Source organism: Callionymus lyra, chromosome 5 (genome assembly GCF_982586985.1).
Source record: "Callionymus lyra chromosome 5, fCalLyr1.hap1.1, whole genome shotgun sequence".
In the NCBI taxonomy this organism is placed as follows: Eukaryota; Metazoa; Chordata; class Actinopteri; order Syngnathiformes; family Callionymidae; genus Callionymus; species Callionymus lyra.
In genome coordinates, this window is record NC_141822.1 from 30,876,249 (window position 1) to 30,895,268 (window position 19,020).

General features: G+C 42.2%; 1 protein-coding gene across 5 annotated transcripts; it reads left to right on the forward strand.

The window, feature by feature from the left end:
* Positions 1-695: 695 nt before the first annotated feature.
* LOC148080307 (ceramide transfer protein-like) lies at positions 696-18,996 on the forward strand. Of its 5 annotated transcripts, none has more exons than XM_087791937.1 (18): positions 697-1,093; positions 3,160-3,294; positions 10,744-10,860; positions 10,942-11,007; positions 14,581-14,688; positions 14,750-14,885; positions 15,093-15,185; positions 15,399-15,556; positions 15,681-15,773; positions 15,840-15,926; positions 16,018-16,110; positions 16,246-16,314; positions 16,508-16,603; positions 17,134-17,266; positions 17,338-17,408; positions 17,465-17,593; positions 17,668-17,797; positions 17,984-18,996. In XM_087791937.1, exons 1-18 carry the CDS (start codon positions 983-985, stop codon positions 18,109-18,111), a joined length of 1,953 nt encoding a protein of 650 aa, XP_087648063.1. In that variant the 5' UTR covers positions 697-982; the 3' UTR covers positions 18,112-18,996. The 5 variants fall into 5 exon arrangements, with proteins under 5 accessions (XP_087648065.1, XP_087648063.1, XP_087648064.1 ...); XM_087791938.1 differs by having other exon boundaries at positions 14,753-14,885; XM_087791939.1 differs by lacking the exon at positions 10,942-11,007 and having other exon boundaries at positions 696-1,093.
* The last annotated feature ends 24 nt before the right edge of the window (positions 18,997-19,020 follow it).

The window sequence follows — 19,020 nt, forward strand, 5'->3', positions numbered from 1 at the left end:
GGAAGTGTGCGTCAAAGTGAACTAGTGATCACAAGACCTGCCGGTAATCTATCACAGATCATTTCTGGGGTGGAGTTTGTGCTTTTTTGTTTTTATGCTTTTTTCAAACCCATTGACATCAAAAAAGGAAATAAAAGACATAATAATTAAAAGCAATTATGTTTATAAATCAACAGTTAAAATCAATTAGAGTATCTGTATGGATTTTGTCAGAAGGAATTAAAAAAAAAAAATCCTTACAAAATCCGTTATTAAAAAAAACAGAAAGAAAATATAAATTGTAAATATTCATGTCAACATGAATAATTTTTAACATAAACTTACTGCACACAATCACATTTTTTTGAAGAACAAAATAATTACTTTTCATTTTATGTTAAGAAATAAAAATATTTAACTAAAGGAAAAATGTTAGATGGGAAAGAGAAAGATATCAAATCTAGATTTTTAGAAAATTATTTAACTGATCATTAATTCCCAAATATTGTTTTATTTTCTGGCATACATTATCAACATCGAATTTTTTTTTTTAAAAAATCAGAAATCTAAATAAATACATTGAATTGATGAGTGGTTTAAATCTTGTATTTCGAGAGGGATAAACTATCAGGGGGCGGGGCTTCCATTTAATTTAGGGAACGGATTTGGTGACGTCATCGCGGACAGCGCCCCTGCGCAGCAGAGCACGCGCTCAGACAGCAACAAGACGAAGAAGTAACAACATGGCGCTGAGCCGGACGACTGTCAGCCTCCCGAACCAACTCTGACAGCGCTGCTACACTCGTCTGACAGACCCGGAAAGACCGCGCTGGCATCGCTGAGCGGGTCGGAACCAACACTGACTCCCTCTCCCTCCCTTCGCGCGACTCTGGGTGACGAGAAAAGGGGCGTCCGTTGACAGTTGTTCGTAAAATGAGTCGTTAGCTGCGGCTCACCTGCGTGCTAACACTTCTTCACTGGACGCTTCACTCTTAACGCTAACATGTCGGACAATCAAAGCTGGAACTCGTCTGGTTCCGACGAGGACCTGGAGTCCAGAGAGGAGCCCGGACATCCTGTGGGGATCTCGGAGTTCAGCGGAGTTCTCAGTAAGGTAAGTTTGGGTTCTTCATCGTCGTGGTCCACAGAAAGTGCTGGGATGTCCTGGTCCGGTTCCTCTGGGTCAGGAGGATTTTACGCGAGTTTCCTTGTTTCTACTGGTCTCTGGAACATCTCCAGCAGTTTGACAGACACACGTCATGTTGATTCAAGTTCTAACATGTCAGCAACACTTACACCTGTAGACACTGAACACACACCTGAGGTCACCTCTTGTCAAACATCAACTGTGTTCGTGAAGAATCTTTGTTAACACCTGCATGTTCCTCTATTAATCTAACTTTTCTAAGAAAGGTACACATTTGATGGGCTTAAAAATATAATAAGAATTGTATGTAGCAATTTAATAGATACCGTTATTGGTTTCCTAAATATATTTGATAACGTTATCAATCTTTGTCAAAATAAATTCGTCTTTTTATCTGAAGGTCATATAACATACTAGAAATGTTATCTCAAAGTTGAAAACACACATTTACAGATAGACGGTTGATATCACAACACAGTGTTTTTATTTGAGTGACACAAATCTTTTTCTATTATTATTTTTGTGACATTTGTCCATGGTGTAAACCTCATATAAATAGTTACAAACTGTTTAACGTGTATGTGGAAGGAACAATGTTGTTGTACTGCTATCTAAAGTAAACTTGGTTATAACTTAAATTTTCAAAGATTTTGTTAGTTGCTTGACTGAAAAAGATTCAATGACTCTAAAATAATAATAATAACCACTAAAAAAAATATGCCGTTTTATGTCATGGATAATAGAGCTTTTTTTGTACTTTTTGGAACTGTTGTTTGTTCTAAATAAACGCCTTCTTTGTTCCAGACGTGGTCTAGTTACCCTCACTTACGTGAGACCAATTGTTCCCGACTAGTCCTATCAAGATAATTTGTCAACAAAGTTGATGACCCTTGGCTTTATTCAGCTCATCAGCCGTCTTTCTTGTCTACCGGGTCCCAATTGTTTATCTGTTTTCTGTTAGCACAGACGGCTAAGTCTCCAGCTAGACAGAGTCTTGATAACCTAGTTTGCCATATGTCCCCTCTCACATGTGAAACTCCACTTTTCTGGATAAATTAACTGCTGCTTCGCTGGCTTAAGCCTGACGGCGGGCTAATGTGAGCATAATCCCTACGTGCACTGCCAAAGCAGATTGCACGTTGACCCGCTAACCAAGCATATTGTCAGATTAGACGGATCCTGGAAAACTTACCTGTTCATTGACTCATGCTAACCTCAGTGTCCGTAAGAGGACGTGTGTGGATGGATGTGTTTACACTCCTCCCTCAGGGTGTACTCCGGTTCACATCTGAGAGGTCTTCGTTTAGAGACGCCAATGCTTACTGCATTCTGACAAGTGTTTGGAAAACTACATTATTATTACTATTGAATTCTCCTAACATATAGTTCCGTGTACAGCATTTGATTTCAAAACAAATGAGATTCTTATTTGAATATTAAAATGTATTTATATCTTTAAAAAGGGGGCTTTATTTTAAACCGATATTTGTCTTCTTCATCAGTGCTTCCTTTTCTATCTATTATGATATACTATGGTACTATCTTTGTGTATGTGGGGTGTGGTGTGGTATGTTAATCTGTATTTTATTTAATTTTCTTGAATTTTGTTTATTATAAAACAGATTTTGTTCATTGCCTTTTTCTCTAAACTTTTCTTTTTGATTCTTAAAAAAAATAATTAAAAAGTTTTCTATTAAATTGTAAAGGATTCTTACTAATTGCTTCCCCACTTGTTGAAGCGCTGTACACAGAAGTCTTCAAACACTGATCGCAGTAAGCCTCGACTCAGCTCGCCATCAGAAGCATTTAGGTTTATGTGTCTTGTTGGACTTAACCCACAACTTCCTCGCAAAGTTGCCACTCTACTGTCTGAGCTTTGTGTCCACTTAATTGGTTTTTATATCAAGCTTCATTCCCCTTTAATATTCTTTCCCTATTTATTACCATATTGTTTGACTTTAGAGAGAAAAAATGAAATCAGACAAAGCCGTTGTACTTCACTAGTCTTAAATGTTTGCTTTTCCCTTTTTCAGTGGACAAACTACATCCACGGCTGGCAGGATCGTTGGGTGGTTTTGAAGAACAACACACTAAGCTATTACAAGTCCCAGGATGAGACGGAGTACGGCTGCCGGGGCTCGCTTTGCCTCAGCAAAGCTGTTATTACTGTGAGTACCACTGACGTTTAGACAACAGGCCTCTGGTTTGTTTTGTGTGGACAGTTTGCTTTCCGGTTGACAATTTGCTCTTTGTGCAATGGATGTGATGTCATCATGTCTTACAAGAATGAGGAGTTGTGTAAGTTGCCTGCGGCTTCTTAGGAGTGGGAGAGTTGCAATTTATCAAGCTTTTAATGAGGAATTTTGAGTCTAGACTGCAACATGATGATGCAAGGAAGAACATGGGGTTGAGAGACTATTGCGCAAGGTCTTTTTAGTAAGTAAGTAAGTAAGTAATATATATTTATATAGCGCTTTTCGAGACCAGGGTCACAAAGCGCTTTAACAATCAAAACAATACTCAAAACAGTACATACTTCAAAGGTCAAGACAACACCGAGAACAACACAGGAGTTCGAGAAATTCAAGGAAAAGCCTGCACAAATAGAAACGTCTTAAGATGTTTCTTAAAGGAGTCAGTAGACTCCATCAAGCGCAAAGAGAGAGGAAGATTGTTCCAAAGCTTAGGAGCAACAGCCTGAAAAGATTTCTCTCCTCTGGTCCTGAGCCGTGTGCGTGGAACCATAAGTAGATTCTGATCCACAGACCTCAGAGCCCGAGCTGGGGTGTAAGGCTGGATCAGATCAGTGATGTAAGGAGGAGCCTGACCATGAATAGCTCTGAAAGTAAGAACCAGAATTTTAAAGTTGATCCTGAAAGAAACTGGAAGCCAGTGAAGAGTTTTAAGGACCGGAGAAATGTGAGTTCTTCTACTAGAGCGGGTCAGAATTCTCGCTGCAGAGTTCTGAATCAACTGCAGGCGAGACAGCTCCTTCTTGTTAAGACATGAAAACAAACTGTTACAATAGTCCAGACGAGAAGAAACAAACGCATGGATTACAAGCTCCAGATCATGTTGTGACAGCATTTTCCTAAGTTTAGAGATTTTTCTCAGTTGAAGGAAACAGTTTCTGGTCAGTTTTCTACAGTGTTGAACAAGAGACATGTCTTTATCAAATACAACACCCAGGTTTCTCAGGCTCAGTTTGATAGACTGACCTAGGTCACCCAAGTACTGACTCAACCCTGGAATCGTATCATCAGGAGCAATCACCAGAGTTTCAGTTTTGTCCACATTAAGCTGTAAAGTGTTTTCACTCAGCCATTGTTTGATTTCTAGCAAACAATTGACTAAGCTGTTCAGCCTTTGGGGCTCAGTTGGGTCAAAAGAGCAGTAGAGCTGGATGTCATCAGCAAAAATATGATAAGAAACATCTGGAAATCTCTGAATGATTTTACAGAGGGGAATCAAGTACAGCAAAAACAATAAAGGACCCAGAACAGAACCTTGAGGGACTCCACACAACAGATCTGCCGATTCAGACCTCATTTGATTGGCAGATACACTAAAACTGCGCCCAGAAAGGTAAGATGAGAACCATTCTAACACAGACCCAGACAGTCCCACTTCATCCCTTAGTCTTCTCAGCAGGATCTGGTGATCAACTGTGTCAAAGGCTGACGACAGATCCAAGAGAACCAGAACAGTGAATTTACCAGAGTCAGCCGACATCATGATGTCACTGGACACTTTCAATAAAGCTGTCTCCGTAGAGTGATGTTTACGGAAGCCAGACTGAAACTTCTCATGGATGTCGCTCTGATCCAAGAACAAAGACAGCTGCTCGGACACCACCTTCTCCAAGATCTTGGACAAGAAAGGGAGCTTAGAAATAGGTCTGAAATTACTGAGGTCAGTTGGGTCTAAGCCTGGTTTTTTGAGCAGAGGCTCCACAATGGCATGTTTAAATGCATTGGGAAAAACCCCTGTGGAAAGGGAGAGGTTCACCATATTGGTAACCCAGGGGCCAATTACATCAAATACTTTGATAAAAAGCCTACAAGGAAGAGCGTCATCTGAGCAAGAGGAGGGTTTCATCTTGTTCACTAGTGCTGAAATATCACCCAAAGATACAGCAGAGAAGGATGACCAAGAGGAGGAGATGGGCTCAGAGACAGTAGGGGTTCCCAACAAAGGGGGAGAGATTTTCTCTTTGATCAATTTAATTTTGTCAATGAAAAATCTCAACAATGCATTGCTGTCAGCTTCACAGAAGACAGGCGTGATTTGAGGAGCAGGAGACACGAGAGAATTAATCGTGTCAAACAAAACTTTGGGGTTTTTCCTATTTGCTGCTACCAGTTTTCTGATGTAATCAGATCTAGCAGTTTCTACCATCTCATTGTAAGAAGTCAACAGATCCCTGAGGTGAAGTCTGTGCACCTCAAGTTTAGTAGACTTCCAGAGACGCTCAGTCTTTCGACAAAGTCTCCTCAGACTCAGGAGATCTTCATTTGTCCAAGGGCACCGTTTTTTCTGAATTTTCAAGTTCGATTTAACAGGTGCCACTTGATCTAGTATTTCAACACAATGATCAGTAAAACAGTGAATCAAACTGTCCACATCTGGACAGTCATCAAAGGAAAGACGGTCAAACATAGCAGAAAAACTGTCTGCAGTATCGGCTGAGATGACACGCCTCTGAGACCTAACTTTCAAAGGCTTAGGTTCAGGGATGAAGTCCAGGTTGAACAAGACAAGAGAATGATCACTCAGATGGACATCATGTACAGATACATTAGAAATGTTCAGGCCAAGAGTAAAAACTAAGTCTAAAATGTGGCCTTTTTGATGAGTGGGTTCAGAAACATGTTGCTCAAAATTAAAGGCTTCAGTTAAAGTTAAAAGTTCTTTAGCAGAACAAGATGTGACGTCATCAACATGAAGATTAAAGTCTCCAAGAATAAGAACAGATTCCATCTGAATAATGGAAGATAAGAAGTCACTAAAGTCTTTCAAGAACATCGCCGCAGGACCAGGCGGACGGTAGATTGACACACAATAGAAAGGTCTTGTAGAACCAACCAAGATCATCTGAGACTCAAAAGAAGTGAATTCCTGTGTCTGAATCACTTTGCAAGAACAACTCTCCCTAAAAACAGTAGCAAGACCTCCTCCACGACCAGAGAGGCGAGGCTTCCCCAGGACAGCGCTCCCTACTGGACAGAGTTCGTTCAGATGAATAAACTCTTCCTCTCTCTGCCAAGTCTCAGAAAGACATAATAAATCCAAATTAACTCTTGTGAAAAGATCATTAAGAATAAAGGACTTATTAGTAATGGAGCGAACATTAAGAAGTCCCACATTCAGCACCGATGACGTCACTGACGACGCCGCGTCACTGACAGGCGCGCAGAGCGGGATCTTTTGAAGCGAACAGCGGTCACGTGGGTACCAGCTGTCACTGAAGTTCAACTCGGTTGTAAAAGTCGAATTAAAGAGAGGAAATGAAAAAATCTTACCACCTTTCGTTGAGGTCTGGACAGACGGCAGCGCTGATGTGTCGTCACACACAGATAGTGTGATAGTGTGTACGTTGTTCACTGTTCAGACACGTCGGCCTGAAACAAGATTAGAAATATTACAGAACTGGTTAGTGGTTGAATTAAATGAAACCTCTGAGAGTCAAAAGCGAGTTAAACTAAATTAAATAAGTTGATAACGTCCTTAAAATGACTCAAGAGTTGGACACAACCACAGGAGTGTAGGAGGATACACAAAATTATTTTTCAGTTTCATTGAAAGACACAAAAAATAAGCAGGTGAATAATGTCTTCAGTATTAGTAAATGGTATTGTGCCATCATCAAAAACTTGGATGTCACAAAACACTTAAGTATAAATAAATAAGTATAAAAGATGTCAACCATCACAAGCCAACACAAAGAACAAAGTCATATTAGTAGGTACTGAAAACTTCCACCACAGAATAATAAACGTTTTCAAAAAGGGGAACCTTACAGCAAACAAAGGACAAAAGAACATTTTTAAAAATGTTATCTCGCACAATACATCAAAACCTCAGCCATCAAACAAAAAAGTGTGATGAAGAGAAAAATAAATATCATCAGACAGTTGTTTATTGGAAAAATGTTGACCACAAACAATATTTGAAGTAAGAAAAACTAAGCCTTCCTTAAAACCTCGACTGTAAAAATGGCAGAAGAGGTTTAACAAAAATAAAAAAAGTTAAAAAAAGAACAAATAATCAGTCTCCCATTAACGGCCATCAAAGAAAAAGGAGAAATTTTAAATTGTGATAACCTTTTTCTGTAGTTTTGTTAATAAAAAAAGATGATTTAATGAAAATAGAAAAAATACTTATCTGGTCACTTTTTGTCAGTTGGTACTGCAAGTCCTCCGTCTAAACACATTTTCACCAAAATTCCTGGTCCGACACTGTCTCCACTCTTTATGTGTCAAAACTACGTGACCTAGTAAATTTCATGTACCATGATGTTGATGACGTCATTGTTCTCTAAACCCTAAAGGCATCCAAGGCATGCTGGGGTTCTCAGTGTTCCTCTGCCTGGTTCTTTCTATGTAGTTTCTGTATTACGATGAAATGAGATTCAGATTTCTAGCTTCCGCCACATATTTTTTCCTAATCCTCTACTTTTCCGGGAGTCACTGTGACTCCAGAAAAAGAGAATTGCAAAAGGAACACTGGCTTATCTCTAAAACACAGATGGTTAACATTGTCTCAGTCATATTACAACTGGCAACATTAACTCTGACTTTTACTTTTGTTTTATGTCAGCAAATAACCACAAGCAGTTAATCTCAGAGCATTACTGATGGATCGGAAGGAGGGATAGTCGTCAGGCCAAATGGTTTTCCAGAGGCATGTTTTATCGTGGCCCCCTCTTTGATTTGTTAAGAAGATATTTGAAAGTCCAGCTGTTTCTTTTTCCTCCCATGTGGAGTGTTGTCTAGAGGATGTTTGGGCGTTTCCTTAGGATGTCTCTTCACTTTTGTCTTCAAGTGTACATGGAAATTAGAAATTCATTGAGCTGCTATTTACTTTGCTGGCTGTTTTTTAAACATCCTCATTGTTGAATTAAAACTAAACTCCCTCTGTGTTCACTTGTTATGATTTTGAATGGATTTTCATTATTATTCTCATCTGATCTGAATCGACCTTTTCAAAATTAAGTTGGACGTCTTGTAGTTTGCCAGGATGGAATCGATAAAATTATAAAAAATATTTTTTTCTATTAAACAAATGTTTTATTAGGAGTTGAAATAAAGCTTAACACAAGTGAAATCACTAGGTGTGCTGGTTCTGACCCCCAGATCTTTACTTTACAACAGATCTCATCCAAATGATTTGACTTTTTCATTTACGACTCCTGTCCGTGACTGAACTACGTCACCCTTCTCAGTAATCCCTGCACCATGTTTTAAATCCAGTCCTACGCCCTTCCGTTGTTCAAGTTAATGAAACCTTCTGCAACAGGACTTGAAGGTTTTTCTGCCTGCGTCAGCTCCCTGGTGTGCTCTGGCCAATATCTAGGTCTTTCCTGGAGGATTTATTTCTGTGAATGTGTGCTAGTGTCCTCCAGAGACCGACACACGACAAACTGGGTCGGTGGTGAAACGAGTGTGCACACCTCTGGTGAATCACTAGTAAATGAATCAATGAAAATCCAGGAATGAAACTATGCAAGAGTGACACGCAGCAGGAGGGCGAAGTGGAGGTTGAGCTGACCTCTGGAGGCTCAGTGGAAATGACCAAACGTCTTCATACAGGAAATGCGCACTCTGTGTGTACTTCTTCCCCTACACAGTTTCCTTTAAGGTCAAGAACCACATGCATCACTTGTCGTTGTGTTGTTGTTTCAAACCCTCACCTCTGGATTACCTTGTATCCCTTCCTCGCGGGCGGCTCAATGTTTCCCCTGAACTTATTTCAGTGGCCTGACGCTGCAGGAAGATTCTTTTCACCCGACGAGGAAGTCAGATATTTCATGAGATGGTTCATCTGTTCTGGGGACAAGACTGTGTCCTACTAAATGGCAATTTAAACTGACAAACCTATTTAGAGTCGTCACACTTTTCCATTTCGTAATGTTTTTTGGGGGCACCTGGAGGCAAGCCGTCTAAATTGGGGCAGTGGCTAGGAATATGTTCATTTGTTACTTGGAAGCACATAAATAATAAATAATTTAACTAATATCATTTCTGTTGTAATGAATATGGGAGTCTGAAAGGTGTTGAAAAGGTTTTCTAAATTTGCCTCCTTAACACGTCATAACACCTGTTTTTGGTTATGTGATACACATTTTTATTTAAACCTCCAAACTAGCCAAAACAAATGAAAGACCAGATGGGAACATTTCGTTCTAGGGATAGAAACCCAGGGATCACTCTGACCACTAATGGGAATCCCCAAGTAATATTTATCTATCTCTATCTACACTCCTTCCATTAATGCTCAACCACTACCATGCACTTCCACATCCGAGAGGACGCTTCAACCCTCACTTAGTTAAATTAGTCCAATAGATTGGTTCAATGGAAAATGAAATAAAAACCACATTGAGGGTCACATTCTGCCTGATAATAATTGGGAAGTGTTTGTTTCTTTATTTGCAATACTTCACTCTCTTTCCTGTCACTTCACAGTGTAAAACACAAGTGTGTCTTTTAAGTTCTGCTTTATAGTCACATTGGTGACTCAAATGACAGTCCACAGGACTTTACAGTCTGATACGCTTTAGAATTGTGAACCAAAACCTAAACACACTTCCGACACACGCGTGGTGATTCTCTCTCTCATACACACATATAAATCGATACCTGATATACCGCTGTTTATAGCGGTATATCGAGTCCAGATTTTGGAGTTGGGTCGTTTCTGCCCTGGGTTTCGTTTCAGACTTTGAACACCATTAACTTCCTCACATCTCGGCTTCGGTGCTTGTCATTAGATTATGGAAGGTCAGAAGAGCCAGTTTGATAAATAGGTTCTGACATTTACTCCCTCATCACTGACAAAACCCAACAGCACCATTTGCCATAATCTTCATCCTGCAAGCTTCCTCAAAAGGCTGGTTAGTGGCACGTCTGCTCCTGTGGGACTGCATCTCAAGTCCCGACAGAATCCATTATCACCTCCTGCATCCTCACAGAGGGGAAGGAAAAGGATTCATGAACATGTATGATCTTGCTTCACAGTTGTTCTTTCCAGGGTCAGTAGAGGATATACTGATATAGTCATAAAAGAAAAGAAACTGTTGGTTAATCCAAAGCTAGTGGTAGGTCAGACTGTCGGCCTTGAACCACATTACTTCCAAACAACAACTGTAAATTTTGTTCAGTCCACAAGATGTTTTCTATACCGACCCTGAAGGTTCTGATGGCATTGCAAAACTTGATACATTTTCTACTTTTTATTGAAGATTAAACTATAAAAATAAGAACACAAAAAATGGCCTGGTGTCACAACACCTTCATAATATTGTAATGAACAACACATTTAGAAGGATCAAGTGGATTCAAGAGGAATCCATCTATATAGACACAACTGTAATTTCTATGTTTTTGTGTTTTCAGCCACATGAGTTCGACGAGTGCCGTCTGGACATCAGCGTGAATGACAGCGTGTGGTACCTCCGATCTCAAGACCCGGAGCACAGACACCAGTGGATCGACTCCATCGAGCTGCACAGAGTAAGTCCTTCAGAAACGAAAATAAAACCAAGAATGATGGTTGTTGCAAATGATAATCAAGTGTGCTTGTGTTTCCATCAGAGTATCAGAGAGGGAAGGAGAGACAAGGGAGGAGTCCAGGGGACAGTTATCATCCCTCCACCACTGGTTAGTCAACAGAAGTGTTTTCGCAACTCTTGCATGTGTGTGTGTCTTGAATTAGGCTCTTTATTATCTGTGTGTGTGGTCACCTTAATCCCACATGTTGGCTGCACCACACATGTGAAGGCTGTAAACACCTTGCACCAGCAGTTGACTCTAATCCTTTCTGACACGCGCAGCTATTTAACACTCGGCTAACACTGAACGCTTTAGGAAACACTTGCTGTTGCCAGACAGCGTCAGTGATCATCCCGTGACCACCTGATTCTTAAATGATATTCAATGTTAAACAACAGTGAAATGTGGTTAAATGAAATACAAATGATCATTTAAATAAAATAATCCATAAGAACATTTGAAAACTCACTGGACTGGGATTCAGCCTGGGACCCGGCCACATTATTCTCACCATCCTCCAGTTACACCTTCATGTCTTTATTCACCATTAACTCATTAGTCGTCTTGTTCTTCTCCAACATTCTTGGTCCCTAGATCTCTACTCTCTGAATGTCCAAACATCTGTCTTCAAACTTCTCCATGTGTTCCTCTGATAGATTTATTTCAGATATTGTTCAATGATGACCTCGTCATCTTCGTCTCTCTCTGCCGTCTAACTTTGTTCCTGACTCTCTACTTATACAATGAAAAGTTTAATCTAAGTGTAATCATGTTGTGTCTTTTTTCAAACCTATAATATTTGAATGAAAAATACTAATTAGCTATAAAAACTATTACAAAAGTTAATATGACAGAAAAGTATTTGAAATAGTTTTGATGAAAACCATGTTCAAGAGGTTCATGTGAAGAAAGTTCTACACGTGAAAAGTTCCATGCGTCCGTGTGTGCAACACCAGAAACAAACTGAGCTGCATCAGATGCCACACCTTCACTCTACATCTGACTCATGTGTCCTGGGACTGGACTTGGGAAGACCCCTATCCCGTCCCTCCTCCCGGCCTGCTGCACGCCAGTGAGTCACAGGAGGAGGGTCTCGCGCCCTCCCACTCTGACTCACTCTCTTACTCACTCTCTTTCCAAGAAGCCGCTGCATAGCTCCATGGTAACGCCACAACACACGGGTTCTGCTGACACCACATGTCACAAACACAAACGCTCGTCTCCAGGATACACAGCCGCACGTGGTGTGTTGTTGGCTCGGCAGCATGAGATCTCTCACCGTCAATATGTGATGAACGTTGTTTACAAAGCTGGATGATCTAAATCAGGGGTCTCTAAACAGGTCCTCAAAGTGGTGAAGGTTTTTGTTCCTGCCGATCAAGAGCACCCGTTTAACCCAATCAGGAGTCTTCAGAGTTTAATCAGTTGATTGACAGTCTGGAGTTGCTTGTTTAAGCTAAAACCTCATTGGTTAAACTTTACATCATTGATCGGTTGGAACAAAAAGCTGCACCACCCCGGGTCTTTGAGGACTGGTTTGGAGACCCCTGAGCTAAATCAGTTTTTAGTTTGAGCAAAGAAAGGATGGAGTGATGGATCAGTTATCAAACTCTAGCACCTCTTAGGGTCTTTTAGCATAGGATTATTAGCATCCACATTCTCCTACCTTCCACAGCCATTCTAACCAGTGCCCCCTGACCCCTACTGGTGATTTTTTAAATGTAAGGTCAAATAGTTATATTACAAACTTGATGTCAATAAGGAAGCGAGGGATGGACCTAACCGGGCCGACATCTGTGGCATCAAGAACTGGACTTTTGGATAAGTCGTGAAACATCATCGCCCAGATTGCTATAGTGACGAATGCAAAGAGAAAAGATTCATCAAGAAGAAGTAAAATACAGAGAAGCTGGGCATCCTGGAGTAGAACCTCTTATTCAAGCTGCTGACCCAGACTGATATTAGAAGTGTTTAAGAAGTAACGCATGTTAGTTTATCTGCATTATGAAAATTGTGATTATGAAAACCATGGCCGACTGACTCTCACACTTGGTCTTTTACAAACGAAGCTGTGACCACAGAACCACTAAAATAAAGTCAGAGCAGGTAATTTCACACCAGTCACACACCAGTGGAGGCTTCCATGCATCTCACTGAGGTGATGAATCCCCTTTTGCAGCATCACCGGATGAGTTGCAGAATAATGCAGTGGTTGTTCCTCTAATCTGTGTCACCATGGCAACAGTGAAGCAGAGCAGCCTGCGTAAGCAGGGCTGAAAGAGTTAAAGGTGCAGAGGAGATCTGGACCTTTTCCAGCCTCAAAATAGACCAGCAGAGATGAATGCTGGGAAATCGGTGTATTCTGAATCCGTAGAAGAGAAAGGACCTGCTGATGTTGTCGGCGCTGGTGAATTGCACCCTTGCTAAAGGGCAGCAGCAAACGTTCATAGTCCCTCGTGCGCATCCGCCGGTGTTACTCCTGGTCATTGACCGACAGTAACCTCGCGCCTCCTCTGGGCCCCTGGTGCCCCCTGGTGGTGTGAAATGATAGTGTCTCGTCTCCTCACTTGAAGCTTCCTAATGCAGGATCTATTCCGAGGGAGTTATGCAAGAGGAAGCGCCCAACATTTACATGCTGTGACATGTGTTGATATAGTAACCGAGGCTCTGTTGGTTTAGAGCTGATGAAGACCTCCCCTGGGTTTGTTAGATTTCCATACAAACCTTTGAGACTTGGATGTGTGTACAAGTAAACGCACCATAGTTGCTAGACTTGCTAGACCTACGACAATATTTATGATGATGTCATCATAGTCATTAACATGAGAGGAAGCGGTTTTTACTTATAAACCCATATAATATTTATTCTTATTCGTTCAACCTTTTATTTCAGATACTTTAACTGATATTTCAACTTCATACATTTATTTTAGATTTGTATATACTAATGTCAAATATATGTGTTGGCTTTTATTTTTAATTTTTATACAATTACCCCTATATTTGTCATGTTTCAGAACACCCCTGTGATAAGTATGTGTTTTATTAACAGCTCCATCATATCCCTTCCTTAACATGTGGAGGAGGTTGACCAAGTACACCAAGAGTGGTTCTGCGAAACAAGTTAAAAATAAATCCTCTAGGTCGGGAGATTCCCAAGTGATTCACATTATGTAAGACAATATCAATTACAAAAAATAAATGCCAACTCAGACATAAAACTTCTTTTTGAACAGGTGGCTTTTTTTAACAGGGTGATACATTTCACATGACGTCAGCTAGCACTGTTAACCACTATCTAAGTAAATGTAATGTGGTACATTAGTTATCAATTAACCAATATTATACTAGAAAATCCCTAAAACTGTGTGGAAACATAAATTCAATTTGCAATTTGTTCTGTGATAATTCTATGTTAAACTTTAATGGAGAAGAGTGTGATGAAGAAATGTACATTTGCAGATAAAAATGTATCATTCATGACATCATATTACTTTCATTAAAACATTTTGGGGCTCATAAAAAGGCACAGCTATCATTGAGCAACAGTAACATCTTCATGTGCTGAGCCAATCAGCACTGAGGATACTGACCAGGTGCTCCGATTGTTGAAAAACATCCACAATAGTTTCACTCCTGACTGACCACCAGGTAGTTCTAACATTATGTCTGTGCTCACAGGTGGACTCTGGGTACGGATCGGAGTCCAGTCTGCGCAGACACGGCTCCATGTTGTCTCTGACTTCGGCCACCAGCGGCTATTCCGCCACGTCCACGTCCTCCTTCAAGGTAGCTTCGAAGAAAACCCCCGCTGGGTTCCCGGCTCTTAACCTGTTCTGTGTTGTGCCAGAAGGGCCACAGTCTGAGGGAGAAGCTGGCGGAGATGGAGACCTTCAGAGACATCCTGTGTCGGCAGGTGGACACGCTGCAGAAGTACTTTGACGGCTGTGCCGACGTCTCCAAAGACGAGCTGCAGCGAGACCGAAGTGAGTCAGGCTGTGGTCATTCTAGCCCCCTCACCTCCTGCTGGCCCGGAGAACTGCCGCTGACGGCGGTTTGAGCCAGAATGACCTGCTGCATGAACACCAGCTTTTGTTCTCCTTCTTCCTCCCTCGCTCCGGAGATGAAACCGGACCATTGTCACTCCCGGGCCTCTCGTGTCGCCTCACCAAGCTCCTCTTCTCTTCTTGCAGTCGTGGAGGACGACGAGGACGACTTCCCCAGCTCTCGCACCGACGGAGAGTTGGTCCACAACAACAACAACAACAACGGCAGCAAAGAGAAACGTGAGTGAAAATGAAGAAGATGAACGACGACAGTTCTTCTGTTCAATATTTTGTTGTTGTAAAGCTGCACTGATTTAAATAGTATTTACTGTGATTATTTTCACTTTAATAGTTGATGATCATTTAAATCATGGAGTTGATAAAACGTTATTAGATCTTGACGAGTGAAGCCACAAGTGGGAGCGTGAGATGAACTCCTGTTTCCTCCCTCAGTGTTCCAGCCGTTCAGCCAGCGAGAAGTGAACAACATCGACTTCAAAGGAGAAGCCATCACCTTCAAGGCCACGACGGCGGGAATCCTGGCGACTCTGTCGCACTGCATCGAGCTGATGGTGAAGAGGGAGGACAGCTGGCAGAAGAGACTGGACAAGGTGGGAATGGAGCTCGCAACCTTCAAGATTGTATGAGATCATAGAGGTTCTTTTAGTAACGGTCGCGCTACAACGTGGGAGAACATGTGTCATCGACTGACGGTCGGTGAACGTTTGTCTGCAGGAGATGGAGAAGAGGCGGAGAGTGGAGGACGGTTACAAGTCCACTCTGAACGAGCTGCAGAAGAAGTCTCACTTCCACGGGCCAGACTACGAGGTGAGGCTCAGCGTCCTCATGAGGTGAAGGTTCATGACCTCTTAGTAACTTACTGCTGCTCACCAGGAGGGACCCAACAGTCTTATCAACGAGGACGAGTTCTTCGACGCCGTGGAAGCTGCTCTGGACCGACAGGACAAGATAGAAGAGCAGGTAGGAACGAAAATAATAAATACAAAGATTCCACCACAAAGTTGTTCTTTTGTTTCTTCGTTCATTGATGAAAACCTTCGTCTTCCTCCAGTGTCACACTGAGAAGTCCAGAGTCCAGAGGTCCAGTCCAGTTCCAGCAGGAGACGTCAACTCCAGCTCCGGGACTCACAGATTCGCTGACAAGGTGAAACTGATGCTGCAAGTGTTGTTCATCATCATCATCATCATCATCATCATGGCTCCTCCTGTGTTCCTCCTCATTTCCCGCTTTAGTTTCTCATGCCATTTTCTTTCTGTTCTTCCCTCGTTCATCACATAGCTTCATAGTCAGTCGTCTGCTGCCGAGGTAGTCAGGTCTCCTCGCGACGCCCACAGATTCAGCTCCGAGGTAACTTGACACCCGCTCTTTCACTCTGGAGTTGATTCTCTTGTTATTGTTGACCTCGTCCCCGACATGACAATCCCGCTCCATGTCACCTCTGTCGGCCATCTTGTCTGAGGCTCTCCTTCCTCTCTGAACCTTTCGTTGACTCTGTAAACACTCGTTTGTGTCGTTGACACTGACTCCGTCGTCTCTGCAGGTGGAGGAGATGGTCCAGAGTCACATGACCTACTCGCTGCAGGATGTCGGCGGAGACGCCAACTGGCAGCTGGTGGTGGAGGAAGGAGAGATGAAGGTGCTTGTTAGCCTCCTGAAGCTACATTTGTGCTGTATAACCAGGATGGCTAGGTTAGCGTTCAGCTAATGTGGAGGTTGTATTACCAACTGTTGCACTACAATATGAGACTCCCAGAAGATTGACCTACTTTTTCTGAGATTATTTTGTCACATGCAACTTTACACTTAAAACGTGTTGTTGACTTTCAGCTGCGTTTATTTTACCAACCTAAAAAAACTTTATTTATCATAATTATCTATTATTGCGGTCCTCCATCTTGTTAGCAACACACTTTTCACTAAATAATCCCGAACATCAAGAGAGGAGACGGAGAGAGTGAGTGATGCAGAAAAAATGGTGGGAAAATGATAAACTAAACTTAACTAGTAGTTAAACAAACTAAAACTGTAAACTCTACACAGATACCGTTTAAAACATTAGCTTAAATGCTACTTTAGCATGTTGACCAAGTTAAAAGATCTTCAGATGTGTTCTCCTTATGTCAGTTCATGTAGCATATGTGCCGTCAACCTGTCGTTGTGGTCCAGGTGTACAGGAGGGAGGTGGAGGAGAACGGCATCGTGCTGGACCCGCTGAAGGCCACGCACTCCGTAAAGGGCGTCACAGGTCGAGAGGTCTGCCACTACTTCTGGGACACGGCTTACAGGAACGACTGGGAGAGTAAGTCCTCCAGTTGTGTTTGAGTCTCTCGTGAAACATTCTGACAACATTTCGTGGTCCTCGTCCCGCAGCCACCATCGAGAACTTCAACGTCCTGGAGAGACTGTCGGACAACGCCGCCATCATCTATCAGACGCACAAGGTGAGCGTGGCAGACCGTTGAGTGTTCCTGATCTGACGTGTCTTTTTCGGTCTCAGCGAGTCTGGCCGGCGTCTCAGCGGGACGTCCTGTACCTGTCGGCCATGAGGAAGATCACGGCCACCAACGAGAGCGACCCCGACACCTGGCTGGTCTGCAACTTCTCTGTGGATCACGACGAGGCTCAGGTGGGTCCAAGTTTGAATCCTTTATTTATCTCCTGTGCCTCGTGGTTAACCAGACGTCTGCCTCTCCTGTGCAGCCCAGCAACCGCTGCGTCCGAGCCAAGATCAACATCGGCCTGATCTGTCAGACTCTGGTCAGTCCACCAGAGGGCGACAGAGAGATCAGCAGAGACAACATCCTCTGTAAGATCACCTACGTGGCCAACGGTGAGTGACCTGGGAAGTGGAAAGAGTCAGACATTGTGAGGACAAGAAGTAGAGACTTAAAGGGAGACATGGGGACAAAAAAGACAAAAATGTTGGATAGAATTAGCTGGGCTGCAGGAAAAAGACAGAAAAAATAGTGTGTGTCAATTGTGCAGCAGCCTCTCACTGACTCTCTCTCTTCCGCAGTGAACCCGGGTGGCTGGGCTCCAGCCTCCGTCCTGAGGGCCGTGGCTAAGAGGGAGTACCCCAAGTTCCTGAAGCGCTTCACCTCATACGTGCAGGACAAGACCGCCAGCAAACCAATCCTGTTCTGAGCCCCTGAGCAAGGCACTAGTTGATAGTTTTACTTTGGTTTGGTTTTGTTTATTTAAGTTGTTTCCTGCTCTCACAGGACGACACATGATCTCAGTTGTTGTTACTCTCTAGACTCAGTTGTTGCTCTCCTGATGGAAGAGGGGTTGTGTTCCGAGCAGGACCCTGATGACTTCTGGCGTCGACTCTGATGAAGCACCAGTAGTGCTGACGGAGCGACTGCAGGTGTACAATGCAGTGTAAATAGTTGCAGACCTGTTTTTGAAAGCCTGTTGCCATGGAGACGGTTGAAATAGTTGAACTAGTCAAGTGCCTCAGTCAGTTCGGACTAATCTGAGGTCAGTCTTGGGTAAGAGCTGTTACCACGGTGACCAGAGTTGTTTGTTTTGTTTAAATCAAAGTGGGATCAATCTAAGATTCTTTCATTTAAAATCTCATTAACACTTCTAAACTGTTTATATCAAAGATGCTTTGCTGACTCAGCAAGTTGAGATGAAATGAGAAACTGTAATTCAAGTGTCTGGTTTAAAATGATTCAGGTCTTTGTTTACGGAGGGGACAGGAAAACATGAGTCAAGTTTAAGGTTCAAAAGTTAAGTCTTAATGTACAGATCTGCCTGTTTTAGTTAAATCCAGAAGACAGGGCAGGTGTGATTTTTAATCTGGATTAAATCAAACCCTAATCAACTGGTCTGGTCACCATAGTCAGTTGAGGCACATGGACAGTAATGGTGTTTTAATCTACGACGGCACCTTCGCAGCGAGGGGTGAAAGACGATGTGACGCTGATGAAGCTTGTCGAGTGGAACTGCTGAAAGTCTTCACTCAATGTTTGTATCGATAAATGTAATTAGTTATTGTAAATAAAGTTTGTTGATACTGAAAAAGTTGTTGATGTGACAAAGAAAAGA